Source organism: Manihot esculenta, chromosome 3 (assembly GCF_001659605.2).
Source record: "Manihot esculenta cultivar AM560-2 chromosome 3, M.esculenta_v8, whole genome shotgun sequence".
Taxonomy (NCBI): domain Eukaryota; kingdom Viridiplantae; phylum Streptophyta; class Magnoliopsida; order Malpighiales; family Euphorbiaceae; genus Manihot; species Manihot esculenta.
In genome coordinates, this window is record NC_035163.2 from 1388939 (window position 1) to 1404154 (window position 15216).

At 35.4% G+C, this 15216-nt stretch overlaps 3 protein-coding genes across 5 annotated transcripts; 2 read left to right on the top strand and 1 right to left on the bottom strand.

The window, feature by feature from the left end:
- The first annotated feature begins 55 nt into the window (after positions 1 to 55).
- LOC110611935 (AFG1-like ATPase) lies at positions 56 to 7982 on the top strand. 3 transcript variants are annotated; one of them, XR_002487403.2, is made up of 14 exons: positions 56 to 315; positions 524 to 660; positions 783 to 925; positions 1336 to 1481; positions 1694 to 1773; positions 2051 to 2308; positions 3465 to 3575; positions 3833 to 3955; positions 4662 to 4783; positions 4866 to 4935; positions 5608 to 5700; positions 6002 to 6062; positions 7010 to 7151; positions 7324 to 7541. XR_002487403.2 is itself a non-coding variant. In XM_021752514.2 (14 exons), the coding sequence occupies exons 1-14, from the start codon at positions 177 to 179 to the stop codon at positions 7453 to 7455; spliced, it is 1824 nt and encodes a 607-aa protein (XP_021608206.1). In that variant the 5' UTR covers positions 56 to 176; the 3' UTR covers positions 7456 to 7982. The 3 variants fall into 3 exon arrangements, 2 of the variants coding, with proteins under 2 accessions (XP_021608206.1, XP_021608209.1); XM_021752514.2 differs by having other exon boundaries at positions 5935 to 6062; positions 7324 to 7982; XM_021752517.2 differs by lacking the exon at positions 56 to 315 and having other exon boundaries at positions 521 to 660; positions 741 to 925; positions 5935 to 6062; positions 7324 to 7982.
- A 708-nt stretch (positions 7983 to 8690) lies between these two features.
- On the top strand, positions 8691 to 12631 carry LOC110611936 (adenine nucleotide transporter BT1, chloroplastic/mitochondrial). Its single transcript, XM_021752519.2, has 3 exons — positions 8691 to 9714; positions 11732 to 11893; positions 11975 to 12631. Exons 1-3 carry the CDS (start codon positions 9214 to 9216, stop codon positions 12446 to 12448), a joined length of 1137 nt encoding a protein of 378 aa, XP_021608211.1. The 5' UTR covers positions 8691 to 9213; the 3' UTR covers positions 12449 to 12631.
- Positions 12632 to 13004: 373 nt separating this feature from the next.
- On the bottom strand, positions 13005 to 15144 carry LOC110611939 (uncharacterized protein At2g34160). Its single transcript, XM_021752521.2, has 5 exons — positions 14824 to 15144; positions 14240 to 14288; positions 13966 to 14028; positions 13806 to 13870; positions 13005 to 13275 (listed from the first exon to the last, which is right to left on the bottom strand). The coding sequence occupies exons 1-5, from the start codon at positions 14947 to 14949 to the stop codon at positions 13180 to 13182; spliced, it is 399 nt and encodes a 132-aa protein (XP_021608213.1). The 5' UTR covers positions 14950 to 15144; the 3' UTR covers positions 13005 to 13179.
- Positions 15145 to 15216: the final 72 nt, after the last annotated feature.

The following is a 15216-nucleotide window of genomic DNA, read 5'->3' on the forward strand; positions in this document are numbered from 1 at the left end:
GCGGATGATCCATGCTAGAGCCACGTCACCAAGTACCTTCTTTGAAGAAGAGGAATTCGACACTTTCCGGTGTCTGTTTTCCAGAAAAGGTTGCCACTGCTCAAGCTGATCAGTTACAGTTGTGGAAGCCTTACGATTGGGGAGAAAGAAAAGAAGAAGAGCGAATCTGAAATATAATGAGGAGCTTATCATCAATTTCTTCGCTTTTATCTTTAGGGTTTGTTCGACGAACAATAATCTCTAATAATGCTCAAATCAATGCCATTCGTTTCTACTCTGATGATCCTTTCCCTCTTTCCTCGCCAAAACCTCCAGGTCCTTCTCTCTTTCTCTCTCTTTTTATGCATTCGCCGATTATGTTTACGTGTAATTTGAATCGATATTTGGCTGCTTGACTGCTTCTCTTTTTGATTTCTTCATGTATTTCTGTGTCTGCATTTGCTTGTGTTTTTTACTTAGCTGAACTTGTTTTATTCGGTAAATCGATTGCTCTTAAATTATGAGATGGAAAATCTTCCTTCAGGGCCACTTGCACGCTATAAGAATTTGGTTGATCAAGGGAAGCTTCAGCATGATCCTCACCAGGAAAGGGTTGCTCTTGAATTAGAAAAATTGCTTGGAAGATTGGAGAAATACGAGAAAGACATGGAGGAGTATCATGTACAATTCGGATCTTTTGGTTTTTTGTATTATATGATTCTATCTATATATGTAATTAGGTGGGAGACTTTACAGTATAGTTTCTTGCCGTGAATACGGTATTTTCTCCCTATCTTTTGTAGGTAAACCTAGCTAACTGGGAGAAAAAGAGGGAGAATGAGCGGCTCAAGCTTTTAATGGAAGAAGCTGAGCAGAAGCAGCAGGGCGACATAAGGGCATCAGTAAACAAGCATCGGAATAGACTTGTTGCAAGATGGATGTTTCGGTAATAACTATATTCGGTATAAGCTGGATTATGCTATACATCTTGTATTAATGATTTTAGAAGCTTCTAATATGGGGTCTCCTTCATTCATTGGGTAAGATATTCCAACCATTAACAATTTTTCGGATAAAACCCACAATGGTGGTGCATATGATTACATATGCTGTTCCTTGTAATTGCTAAGACTGGCAAAACAGTAACTCATGAATCCACTGGTGATTCACTTTCTGAGTCTGGCTGCACTATGCACATCAGTATACGCGAAAACCACTTGTTTTTGCATTTCATTCAGGTCTCATTATGCAAATCAGTTCAGTCACTGGTTTATGTAATTCTTGTTCCTATATGTGCATTTGTTTTGTAGTTTTTCTTATTCTATTTCTTTTTATCAATTGAATTTTTTGACTTAGGAAAAAACCTGAAAATGTTGAACTGGGAGTGGGCAGATGGGTTTCGTACCTAAATAGAGAAAGGAAGTTGGATTCCCTTGTTGGTTGTCGTCCAACTGCTCCTCCAGCACCAAAAGGACTTTATATATATGGCAATGTCGGAAGTGGTATGTTTCCAAGTCTATTTGTGATCCAATGTGATGTCAAATAATTTGGCTTTCCATGTATTTATATCATACTGTTGCATTTCTTAATTTATATAACAAATTGTTCATCTTTTTTTTTCCTCGCTTCTGAGCTTTTTTGCACAGTTAACTTGCTCTTGAATATGTTTGTTCATTTGATACAACCTCTCATGACATAATTCTTGGTCCTGCAGGGAAGACGATGCTGATGGATATGTTTTATAGTGCCACTGAAGGAATTGTTAAACATCGCAAAAGGTTTCACTTTCACGAGGTAAAATCTTTTATTGAACTCATGTTGTTGTGGGAATTCATTAAATATAACTGCCATCTCTGTTGGGCTTGACAACCAAAGGCATGCCCACATGTGCATGTTTTGGGAGGGCGGTGGAGTCTAGAAAGAATACTATGCTTGTAATCATCCCTGATATGCTGGCCAGTGCTATATTCTTGGTTACTGCAACCCTAATCACATGCTATTTTCAAGCTGTTCATCAAATTAATGCTGATTGGTTAGAAGAAACATTGTATTTTACCATACTTCCTTGCAGGCTATGCTGAATATAAATGTACATATGCATAAGATATGGAAGAATCAAGTGAAGGAACAGTCACTGCAGTCAAGCTTATCTAGCTGGATTATGGATCTTCCTTTTGATATGAAAGTCAAGGAGTGGTTAGCTGCAGAAGAAAAGTATAAGCAAGAAGTGCAAATGAAAAACATTCTTCCTGCTGTGGCAGACAAGTTTCTTGTTGACCAACAAGTAGATCAAAAAGGGGCTAGCATTCTTTGCTTTGATGAGATACAGGTACAAAGAAACATGTGGGACACAGGAGCAGGATGTGGGATTTAGAATCCCACATCGTGTTGTGAAGGAAATATTATAATTTCTAGCTTAGAACTACTAATTAATTTGAGTTAACCATTTTGAGTCGAATGGAAAATGGGTCCAAATGAAAAACTTCTTGCTGTGGCAGACAAGTTTCTTGTTGACCAACAAGTAGATCAAAAAGGGGCTAGCATTCTTTGCTTTGATGAGATACAGGTACAAAGAAACATGTGGGACTCAGGAGCAGGATGTGGGACCCACATCATGCAGTGAAGGAAATATTATAATTTATAGCTTAGAACTACTAATTAACTTGAGTTAACCATTTTGGATCTAATGGAAAATGGGTTCAAAAATTATGTAGATCAGTTTGGGTATGGTTATTACAATTGATATCATAGTCATCCTGGATTAGAAAAACTGTGCGAAACTAGTAGACCTGGATTAGAAAAATTGTGCGAAACTAGTAGGTCTGTAAGGAAAGGACTATCCGTGCAAAACGAGTGGAGCCTGGAGCCGCCCGAGATACTAGCGAATCACAATACTCAAGATTTGATCCTGACTTAACAATTGTATCTGAGTCAACACAGCAAACTCGACAAGGACATCACAAATTTAGTGGGGAAGATTGTGGGACTCAGGAGCAAGAGGTGGGATTTAATCCCACATCGTGTAGTGAAGGAAATATTATAATTTTTAGCTTAGATCTAATGATTAACTGGGATAATTATTTTGGATCAAGTAAAAAAAGGGTCCAAAAGTTATTTGAATTAGTTTAGACCGGACTGTTACCAAACATGTCTAAAAAACCATTGGTATTCTATTTCAATCATATACTCTTGATCCTGTTATTACCAGTTTTTTCTTTGGAGATTCCTGTCTTGCAATAGGACTTATGTTTCTCAAATATGGTGCACCATTTGATGATGACCCTTTTGCATGTTGTAGGATGAACTTTGGTTGAGCTTCTTAATATTCTGCAATTACTTTCTGTCTATAGATTTTTAGCAATAAAGCCATTTTTGGAGCATTTAAAGTTTCATTATCTGTTAGAATCTTTTATGAAAAAAAAAAAAAGCTAATTGAATTTGCAACTCATTTTTCATGACTTATTATTTGTGGTTTTATATTACAGACAGTTGATGTATTTGCCATTGTGGCCTTATCTGGAATTCTAAGCAGATTGTTGACTACTGGAACTGTGCTTGTGGCCACCAGTAACCGAGCACCAAAGGATTTAAATCAGGTAGGTGGTATGTGTTCCCAATGTTGTTCCAGATCCTTGACTTCTTTTCCACAAATTTATTCTACCAGCCTTTGTAAGAACCGATGATAGCTGTTGCTTATTGGAAGCCTTCTGACGTATTTCTAAATTATAATTTTGGTCATCAGAAGTCCTTCAATGTCTTAATGTGCTTGCATACCAAAATTGAATATTGTTTTTCTGCATGGAAAACAATGCCCACCAATATCTCATTTTAATTTACATTTATTGCATCTTAGGATGGTATGCAAAGAGAGATCTTCCTAAAATTGGTTTCAAAATTGGAGGATCACTGTGAGATAGTTCTGATTGGAAGTGATATTGATTATCGGCGTTTTATAGCTCAACATTCTAAAGACCAGGTGAGATGTTGTGCAGTTATACCAACACTTGGTTTCCTTGCCTTTTCATGCATGCTGTTTCATCATTTGTTCCTTCTTACCTCAGCTGCCTTCCAGATTTGCTTCAATTTAGCATCTTTATTCATCAAAGTCTTTAGTACCACAACCTTCTTCAATTTTTCTAATTCACAGGCTCATGCTAAATATTATTTTGAAGATCATATTATCTTCAAATCTTCATTTGTTCAGTAGCAAGATACAGTCCCTTGATATTTCTCATGGTCATTAAATTTACCCTGTGTTTGTCATTTTTCAGATTTATTTAATTATGTAAAATCTTCTAATCATGCTCTCAGCATAAGGAAATGCCAGTTTCATAGTACTGGACCCAAGCTGACGTGTGTGATTTGTCTCCCAGAATAATAAAGGGTTTTCCTTTAGCAGTTGATATTATTTTATGTGTCCTTTTGCATTCAAAATTAGTTGAGTCACCCATGCAGATTTTGGTGTCATTATACATTCCCAGTTTACTATTTAAATCTGTCTTGTTTGGTGATGCTCTCATGTCTAGTCCATCAGTCCTTTGCAGATACATTAATCTATTTTAATCACTGAGACAGAGTGCAAACTGGAATCGATATTATTTTCCTTTTTTTGAAAAAGAAATTGAAAAAAAAATTCAGTGGAAATTGTCTAATTGGTTGAAACTATAATTGCAAATATGCAGGTTCACTATTTCTGGCCGTTGGAAAACAGTGTTGTGAAGGAGTTTGAGAAAATTTGGTGTCAGGTCACAGCGCAGTTGGGAGGAGAAATCACTTCTGCCACTGTCCCAGTTATGTTTGGGAGGTACCTTTCCAACGTCATTTATCTATAATCTATTATATGTTTGCTATCCACTCTGAAGGTTCTCCCTTTTCTTTGAAACTAGAAAGTTGGAGGTTCCTGAAAGCTGCAATGGAGTGGCAAAGTTTACTTTTGAGTATCTATGTGGTCAGCCGGTATTGTACTTTCACCCTATGATTTTTTTTTAAAAAAAATTTTTCCTCCAATATTTGAACAGTGTGTTTAATTATCTATACCAGTCATGCATTTACATTGTACTCTGTTGTCACATTTTCTTGTTAGCAGATATTTCACTGGAATGTGAATTTTCTAATCCATATATATATGCATATGCAAATCTAATCTAATTTGTCAGTAACCTAATTGAAAGGGACAGAGGACCATGAATTAGGAAAAAGTAAAGAAGTGAAAAGATAACTAAAGGCTACAATGAACCTAACAAACTTATTATGATTTTATCCCAAAAAAGATTTCCATGAACGAGAGATGAACAAGGACTATGTATCAAAAAGGTTTACAAATGGGTAGGCTAAGTAAAAGTATTTTTCAAATGACTTTACCAGGCCATAAATCACATTTTTGCAAAGTTTCATCGGTGGAAAGGAACAATTTTACTTTGTTCTCATAGCTTTAAAACTTGTCTTGGTTCTGGAAAAAATCCTAGTTTTCCTTCCAACCTCAGTACTGAAAATCGCATGACATTTAAAATATTATATGCTCTGTTCTTTCTGAAGTCTACATGGTGGATGATTGGTGCCCTTCTTTTGCCTTTATTTTTCTTTACCCCCTTTTGGATGGTGACTTGCCTTATCATGGAGTATATACAGCGAGGTGCAGCAGATTATATTGCAGTTGCAAAAAGTTATCACACTGTATTCATCTCTGGCATTCCAACAATGAGCATGCGAATCCGTGACAAGGTAACATTATTTCCCTTTAGCATACCTGAATAGAAGTATTGTATATAAGTCACATAAATTTAGTTAGAATAATGCACACAAACATGTTATATATCACAACAAAGCAATTTATGTGCTTATGCTTTAAGCATTCCATATGGATCCTTAATATCTATTGCTGTATAGCAGATTAGGAATCTTTAATACTCATTAGTTATTATTACACATCAATAACAAATTTATTTTTGCTTTCAGGCACGTAGATTTATCACCCTCGTAGATGAGTTATATAATCATCACTGCTGCCTGTTTTGCTCTGCAGCTTCATCTATTGATGACCTATTTCAAGGAACTGAAGAGGGTACACTTTTTGATTTGGAAAGGTAGTTTAGTCTTTATGTTTACACTGCCTTAATCCTTTTAATAGGTTATTATATGAGATAATTCTATTCTAAGTGATCTTTTGGACCTGCTAACTATTTCTTTCTCAATTTAGTTTCCAATTTAAGCATAATTCCCATATCTTCCGGTACTCTTACAATTATATTTTCCTTCTTGCACAACGTCTTGATATAATTTCGTGAAAGTTCTCAGAGAATATTATTGGAGATGTAGTCAATAAGTAGATCTTTTTTTTTCTTTTATTATTTGTTCATGAAGATTCAGGTGCAACATGGTTTCCTATTGGTGACCTATTTTAAGGAACAGAAATTTTTAATGCTTCTATATTAGTTCTGAAATATTGTGTAGTACTCCATACTGCTTGTTTGAACTTTGAGGGGTCAGCCGTCTCTATAAATGCTTTTGTAAACCTAAACTATGGAGTATGGACTCTGCTGGTAGGATGTGCGTAATTTTTTAAAAGTAAATTACATGTCGATTTCCTAATATATGCAAAGCAAATTAAGTGTGATGATCGAAATCTAGCATGGTTGGTGAGAGAGAGACCATTATACTTGCATTGATTAACTAAACCAGAACCATGCATGATTGGCTGCCATATCATGAAACTCCATGGGTAAAGAGCAAAGACAAACTTACCGATGGTCATGAACGGCACTTTTGCTTTGTCCTCGTTAATTGCAGTCAGACTTCCTGATGCGTGTCCAAGAATTCTTTTTGACTCGTTAATTATTTATTTGAATGAAGTTACTCTATTGAATATGATACCATGCGTGAAACCCTTTCTCTTTCATGCTTTGTTGGTAATGTCAAGTGTGCATGCCATGCATTATCACAAGGTCCTATCACCTGAAAATACGTCATATCTTATCATCTTGAGAGAGAAATTTTTATGATTGCAAGACCATGTTCTCTTTTTGGCGTCCAGTTTCCAATTTGAGACAGAAACAGAAGGTGGAAAGCTTCGAAGAAATGTCTTAGCTGAAGGTACTGTGGGATCTGGAGGTGCACCAATCGGCATAGTTTCCATGCTATCTGGTCAAGAAGAGATGTTTGCCTTCCGCCGAGCAGTAAGTAGTGCTCCAACCATTACTATGTAAATTGTGAAAACAAATATATATATTCGCAATGCTATGTAGGATAGTGAGGAATGATTATTCACTACATATCTTGTCATCATGCATCAAATTAGATGAAAAAAAATGTAGCTTGAAGTTATTAACAGAAAAGCTGTCTCCATAGGTTTCACGTTTGATCGAAATGCAGACACCTTTATACCTGGAAGGAGTTAGAATGCTTCATCCTTATTTCCAAAGGCAACGCAAAGGGTTTGGAAATAGCCGAACCATTTTACAATCTCAAGTATCACCATGAATGGTAAATCATTGTACTTACTAATCTAGATTAAGCCCTGGGAAGTTCCATCATGTCTAAGTTTATACCTCATCATCTCTTATTCATTGATTTCCCACTTTTGTTGGATTTAATTTTCTCTTATCTGTATCTTACTAAATGGTAAGCAATAAAATCTCATCTCACAAATAGTAATGTAGCTCAAATTGAAGCCTCAAAGCTGTACTACTTACTTCTGTTCTTGACTTGAGCATATCGTCCGCGTCTGCTCTTATTATTTATACTGGTTCTGGATCAAAGCTTGGGGACAAATCAAAGAAATCAAGTTTTCTACAACTATAAAAGGGTATTTGTGTTTCGTTATATCTTTACAAAAGTTGGATATATTTGTGTGGAATGTGGAGTTGCAAAGTGATAAGCTTATGATAATGATGCTGTGAAGCAGAGCATGGTATCTCTGCCTAGTGTCATCTACGGTTGGTAATGGTCTGTTTGATTTGATCTCAAGTTGTTTATGGCTTTAAATCTAATTAGAACTTTCCGGAGCCTATGTCTGATAAATTATCTGATCCTCTCTTAAGCCCTTGAGTTATTACCCAAAACACTTTGCATCTCTCTGCTCTATCATATACAAAAAAGAAAAAAAGAGGTGGATAATAAGAAGCAGCAGAGGACAAGGTTTGCTTCATTGCTTAGCATGCTAAAAAATACTGCTTTGGATATGATGAGAACTATGATTAGTTGTAAGGTTTACGGAGTTTTTATGATAATTTATCAATATAAAATTTATTGTGTGTTAATGTTTATCATTACATAAATTAAATTATTACAAATAACACAGAAAATTAAAAAATTAAATTGTTGAATTATATTAGAAAAACATATTGAGGCTTTGTAAGGAAAACGCCAGCGATTGAAAGGTTTGACAGGTGATGGAATATATTCTGTGGATAGCAACTTCTCCATATGAAATCAAGAGTTTTCATATGAACATCCCTTAATTGTAATTCTATGGTGTATTTAAATGTCCACTTTGTATTTGATTCGATGCCCACTAAGATATGTTCCTAATAAAATTTATCATTAACATATCAATACATTTAAAATTATATCATAAATTTAATCATTATTCAATTAAATATGAACAATTTAAGAATTCACAGTTTAATTTTTTTATTTTTAAATTTATCTAGATTGAAGAAATTAAATTATATAATATTAAAATTATAAATATTAAAGTTAAAAGATTAACTAGTGTTATAATAATAACAATAAATTTAATCGATAAATTATTTTTTTAACAAAATAAAATTTTAATGATTAAATTGTTTGTCATCAAAATGATGAAATTAAGATTATATTGTAAATTAACCTATTAAGGTTTACAGTGATAATTATTAAATTTACCCTTAGAAGAGCTTTCTAAGAGCTCTTTTTTGTTTTTGCGAATTCCAAGACCTTGAGAGTTGAGAGAGAGTCTTCATCGTCACTCTCCCGCAGCCCACCAACTGAACTCTCTCAGACTATTTAAAGCACTCAGAATATTTTATATAACCCCGACAAAAAGAAAGGCAGTGAGTATGTGAGAATCTGTGTGCGAAGCTCCCATTCTCCTTCTCTTGATATTTAGATTTCTCAATTTCCATTCCCTTTCATCTCCCTTAGTTTCATTGCTTCCTTTTCTTCCATTTCTCAATTCTTTTACATTCTTTTATATTTATATTTTTACCTGCCAACCTTCCTTAGGCGTTTAAAGTTCAATCACCAAGTTTTTGGTTAATGGGTAAGCAAGCAATCCAGGTGTTTGATGACAAAAAGGATGGATTTTTCTCAATCTCTGATTTGGGTTATCAATGGAGTTTTCAAGACGGGCAATATCTTCCTGGTGGATGTCTTTTTGCAAGCGTTAATCAGGGCTTCCCAAATTCCAGTAACAATAGCAGCATAAAATCTCTGTACTCTGATTTGTATGTCAAGTATTTGTCATTTGTAGGGGTCCAAGAGGAGGAAGGGGCATTTAAGAAGAAGGGCGGACTTAAGTTGAAGCTTAAGGTTAAAAATCCTATGCTGATACGGTTAATTAGTGGAGGGATAGCTGGGGCTGTCTCAAGAACTGCCGTTGCTCCGCTGGAGACCATAAGGACTAATTTGATGGTGGGAAGCAGTGGGCACACTACCGCTGAGGTGTTCCATAATATAATGAATACTGATGGATGGAGGGGATTGTTCAGAGGCAATTTGGTTAATGTGATTCGAGTTGCCCCAAGCAAAGCCATAGAGGTAATAAATTCTTTCAAAATTTTAACTCTTCATAATCATGGAGATGCTAATGGGTGTTAATTGATAGCTTGGTATGATCATGTTTGTTTCTATGATTGTAAGTATTCATTGTTTTGTTATTCACTGCTTTCTAATGCTTATCAATCCGTTATGCAACAATGTGTACTCTGTAATTTATTCTCTGCTTCCTTTGTACAGTGGCCGAGGTAAGTTAAATTCTAAATGCTACCATTTTCCGGATTCTGTTGCTTTGATGTCATCCCTTTTTTGTTTGTTTCTGTTTTCTTATTGATTCACTTGTTTGGCTGAGTGTCCACATCGTATGGCTCACAAATGGTGGTCTTGTTTCCATTATTAGCTTTTTGTTTCAGTATTGTTTTGTCTTTTTGTGCACATTTGCTTTTCAACTTTTATATTCCAAGTATGAATGTCCATTTCCTAGTGATTCATGTGATCGTACTTGCTGGCTTAATTATTTGATTCACAACAAGTAAGTTTCACAATTCTGGTATTCAGTATTTAATGAAAATTAGTTCTAAATTCATCGAGAATTTGCCATGAACAGAGGTTTCAACATTCAATACCAAGTGGGGAAGCAACATTACTGAATGTATAAAGTCAATGAGCTGTGACCTCTTCTAAATGTAGCTTCAGATTTCTCTGTTTCAGAATTAGGGGATGCATGTCTCTCTCGAGATGGGGCTAAAATATGTCATTATCATTTGTTATTAGTTTTATTTTCTCCTCCTTTTGCCAAAAGGATTTGTGACCATAGTATCAAACAATGGTAGTTCCTTGTGTTCCAGTGTATCTTCTTCTTTGTTAGCAATTATGAGCAGTAATTCTATTTTTCTACTCTTTGTCGAAAGCAATTATGATTATCATATGAATCGGTATAATTATTATTTATTAATCCGCTCTTCATGTTTGCTTTTATCTGTGATTATTGCTACTTTACGTTCTCTTTTCTGCTAAACGCAGTTTTTCCCTACTATCATGTAAATAGGGATGATGGTGTTATATCACATGCTGTCCAAAATGAGTTCCTTTCTTTGTTTTTTTCCAATTCTATATCACTCTACTCTCTCTTGCTTTTCTAGTTGCGTTCCCTGCAGTCATCTAATGAGTTTCTTTGAGTTTTCTACTACTCAATTTCCTAGACTGGCATCAACTTGGTTCAGTGCCGTCATTGACTCTATTTGGGTATTTCATAACGCTCAAAAAAAAGTTGCCATTAGTTCTTTAAGAGTGCATTATAAGTTTTAAAATAGCAATCAACTATCATACAATAATGGATGGGGTTATAGTTGTGTGGTTCCGCATAGGTTAGCTTGTCATAAGTGTTGGTTCAATTCTTACAATGTTTTGCTTGATGGCAGCACAACTATGCAAACAACAAAATAAGTTGCTGTCAGTCTGCTCAAGTTTTCAATTGAATTCATATTGTCCACCCTTTTGAAACATCTCTTTTAACTAATTTGGGATGCCAAAGCTAGATGCTAGCTAAACCTTGCCTGGCTTATGTTCTTTTCGATTGCAAATTACCTGGTAAGCATAATCCTTTTTGATGATTTCAATTTATCTGGTGAACTTGACAACGATTTGTTTTTGGAGAATAAGCTTCGAAGTTCAAACTGCTAGCGAGTAGGTGTTTCGTTCTCTAGAGCTCTTAGCACTGATGGATTGATTGTGACTGTGTTTGGCTGCCATGTTCATATGCATATGCAATAAATCCACTCAATTGAGTATATTACTGATTTTCCAATTGAATGTTTTTATCTGTTATTGGTGTAGGTAAGTTTACACATGATCAACTTTTTATGCGGACAAAAAAGATGTCATTCATGGAGTTCACTAATGATTGTGCGCTAAATGATCCATGTTAGTATGTTTTTGCAGTAGTTTTGTGGATGAAAAGAAAAATAAGCCATGTAGCTTGATTTTATTTATTCAAAGCAATGATCTAGTTTCAAATAAATGTTATTACTATCTGACTAGTAATTTGTTCTCATCACAGCTGTTTGCATATGACACTGTTAATAAGAACTTGTCACCCAAGCCAGGGGAGCAACCTAAGCTTCCAATTCCTGCTTCATTAGTTGCTGGGGCCTGTGCTGGAGTTAGCTCAACTTTGGTCACGTATCCACTTGAGTTGGTCAAGACTCGATTAACCATACAGGTATATAAAAAACCTAGATTTAGAGATTTGAATCTTGAATTTGTTTGTTGCTGTTTAAGAGGGTTTTATTTAAATTTGCAGAGGGGTATTTATAATGGTATATTAGATGCATTCTTAAAAATACTGCGAGAAGAGGGTCCTGCAGAACTGTATAGAGGCCTTGCCCCTAGCCTGATTGGAGTTATACCATATGCTGCCACCAATTACTGTGCTTACGACACATTACGGAAAGCCTACCGTAAAGTTTTCAAGCAAGAGAAGATTGGCAACATTGAAACCCTTTTAATTGGATCGGCTGCCGGAGCTCTATCCAGTAGTGCAACTTTCCCACTTGAGGTTGCACGCAAGCATATGCAGGTGGGAGCTCTCAGTGGAAGACAGGTTTACAAGAATGTAATTCATACACTTGCAAGCATAGTTGAGCAAGAAGGGATCAAGGGTTTATATAAAGGGCTGGGTCCCAGCTGCATGAAGTTGGTACCTGCAGCTGGGATAGCTTTCATGTGTTATGAAGCAAGCAAGAGGATACTGGTAGAGGATGATGAAGAACAATAGAAGAGCCTGAGAACTAAAATTCATCTTTCAGTTTTCTCCATTTTGAGGATTTTTGTCCTGGACTTGGTCAATAACCTTTTCATTTGGAAGGTCGGAAAGTACATTTAATGGTTTTTCGTTCTCTCCTTTTGATTAAAAGATTGATTCGATCAAATAAATAGCATTTTGAAGAGCCTTTCTTGCCAAATCAAATTGCTGTTTGGGACCATATTTTCCCAGTCTACAGTTTACCTAACGTCTTACTGTTTCATAAAAGCCAATCATTAGTACTTGCTAATTTGAGTGTTGAAGTTGGGGAACATGCTTTAATAGCAAGTTTGCCGGATTAATCAATGGGAATATCCAAAATTCCAATGATATATGAAATCATGCTATGCCCTTGCTAATGAAAACTTTCTCACAATAACCAAGTAACCATAAAACGTGAGATGAACTTCATTGGAGTGTTCTCTATCCAATATTCTCGACAACAGAAAATATACTGAAACCAGGAGAAAAGGGGTTGGAAGTAAACAGCAAGGATCAGTTATGGAATGGCAAAATAATCAGTAATCCATTTTGAATAGAACCTGGAAATGAATTTGAATTTTGAATAGCAAAGTTCAATGTTTTTTTACAGAACCTCCTACAAGAAATATAATAACAGCTAATAAAAACTTGACAAAGTCCAATCTAAAATATATTGTTACAGATATCTGCCAAGAAGTAAAGCAACCAGCTGAATTTGTCTTCTAATGCTCAGCTCTGCCCTCATTATCTATCAATTCCTCTGATGCAGCAGCCATCAACTCATCAAACTTTTCAGTCTTCCCTAGCAATATTTCAATCTAACAACAAAAGAATTCACCTTGTCAACCTTCTCTCCCAGCAGAATTATTAGTATACTTTGTTTTCTTTTAGGGGGAAGGGGTTTGTAGTGGTATTACTATTAACAAGAGGCAATCAGACCGTTGGGATAGTTGGGCACATAAATGTGCACCAGACAAATCGAATGTAACTCTACACTCCCGACACCTAAAAGTTCACACCATAAGCAAACATCTAGGATTCTTAGAGATATTGCCAATTTCCAAGATCCTTTTTGGTTGTAATACCTAATCCATGTGAATACTCTATCTGCTGACAACTTGGGATAAATGTTCCTCGCAAAAAGGATACAAGCCAAACAGGCCATGCATACACACAGTACACAATTATGGTTCAATGGTTTATAAAACAAGAAAATAACACAATTCAAAGCAAGCCATGAATTCATAATTTATATTATTGATTTATTGTTTCATCTTAGGAAAATCATGACTAACATACACCAACTTCAAATCTGGATTTAGTTCAATGTAGGCTAAGTTTGGATTACCTTTGCTTTCTGCACAGGTCGACCTCCTGTTTCCTCTCTCATGTCAACAGTGGAAGTCGTGATCTCTGTTAATATGTACACAATTGTTAGTTATAAGCTAAATAAAAAGCCGAAGTTAAAAAGGAAGAAAGAAAGAAATGGAGAAGAATAGAAGTCTCACTCTTCTCAACAGCCAACCCATTATTCTTCAAGATCTCAGCAATGGTTACAACAGTAGCTATAGCTGTTGACATAATATAACAGTCAATGCTAAGCACGCACAATAATAATGAGCATAATGTACTATTTTCATCATTGTTCACATACTACGAACAGATTACAAGCCTACATTGCAGCAAAACCATTTCATTTTCATGCTTTGAACGTATCGCAAAGGAAAGTCAATGGCAGTAGATAATGAAGCATATAGAGAAAAAAAAAAAAAAAAAAGATACCCATCCCGAGAGCAGAGAGTTCAACTTCATTGTGTTGCTGCATGTATCTCTGCAAAAGACAACAATGAAACCTCTTTATGGCTAAGTAACAACAAAAATGAAAGTGAAAAGTATACGGTTACAACAATGGCTTGGTATAACAGATAATCCAGCCCATTTTCTCTTTGCAGAGGTTGAGGATGTAAACCTTAGGCATTCTGTTTTGGATTCTTACGATTAGAACATTTAAAACCTAACTTAAATTTTCATAGATTCTAACTAATACATTTAAGGTGGTGATTTCTCTGTAGCAGCTCAAACATAAATACCATATGCTAAGGAGGCAAGTCCTAGTCAAATCAATGAGTTAATATTTATAGAAATGACATAAGAATAAACCCATTTTTTGTTTCATAGGGTTTTACACTATGGGAAGAGCTGAGGAAAAAAAAAACGTAAAGGAAAACCCTAAAAAAATTTAAGATTGCATATTACATCCATACACAGATCTAATTTAGCAGAAGACAAAACGAAAGATATAGCCTAAAAGGATAGGAAAACATATAGTAAAAGTAAAAGAGAGAAAGAGGCAAGATAGAGAATACCTTGGTGAGATTCACATAGAAGAAGAGGGGTTTTTTGGTGTTAGAGACTTGGATACGGTTCTTCTTGATGGCTGAAGCTGAATCAATGATATTCAAGTTGTTTACTCCCTCTGTTATCCCCTCCATTATGATAAATGCTTTAGCTACTACCAGCGGAGAGAAAACGCTGAACCCCAACTCTCCTTCCAAACTGAAAATCTCCTTCTTCTCTAGTTATCTTCTGTTGGTAAATACTGCAAGCCAAAGGACTATCGCAGGAGGCTGAGGCGGGTACAGCTTATAAATAGCTCCAGAACCCTGGCTGCCGCTGTTTTCATTTTAGGGGTTTTGGATGGGGATTTTGAATTTACGATAAAAAATCAAATTAAACGTCGCCGTTTTCTGTTAATTTTT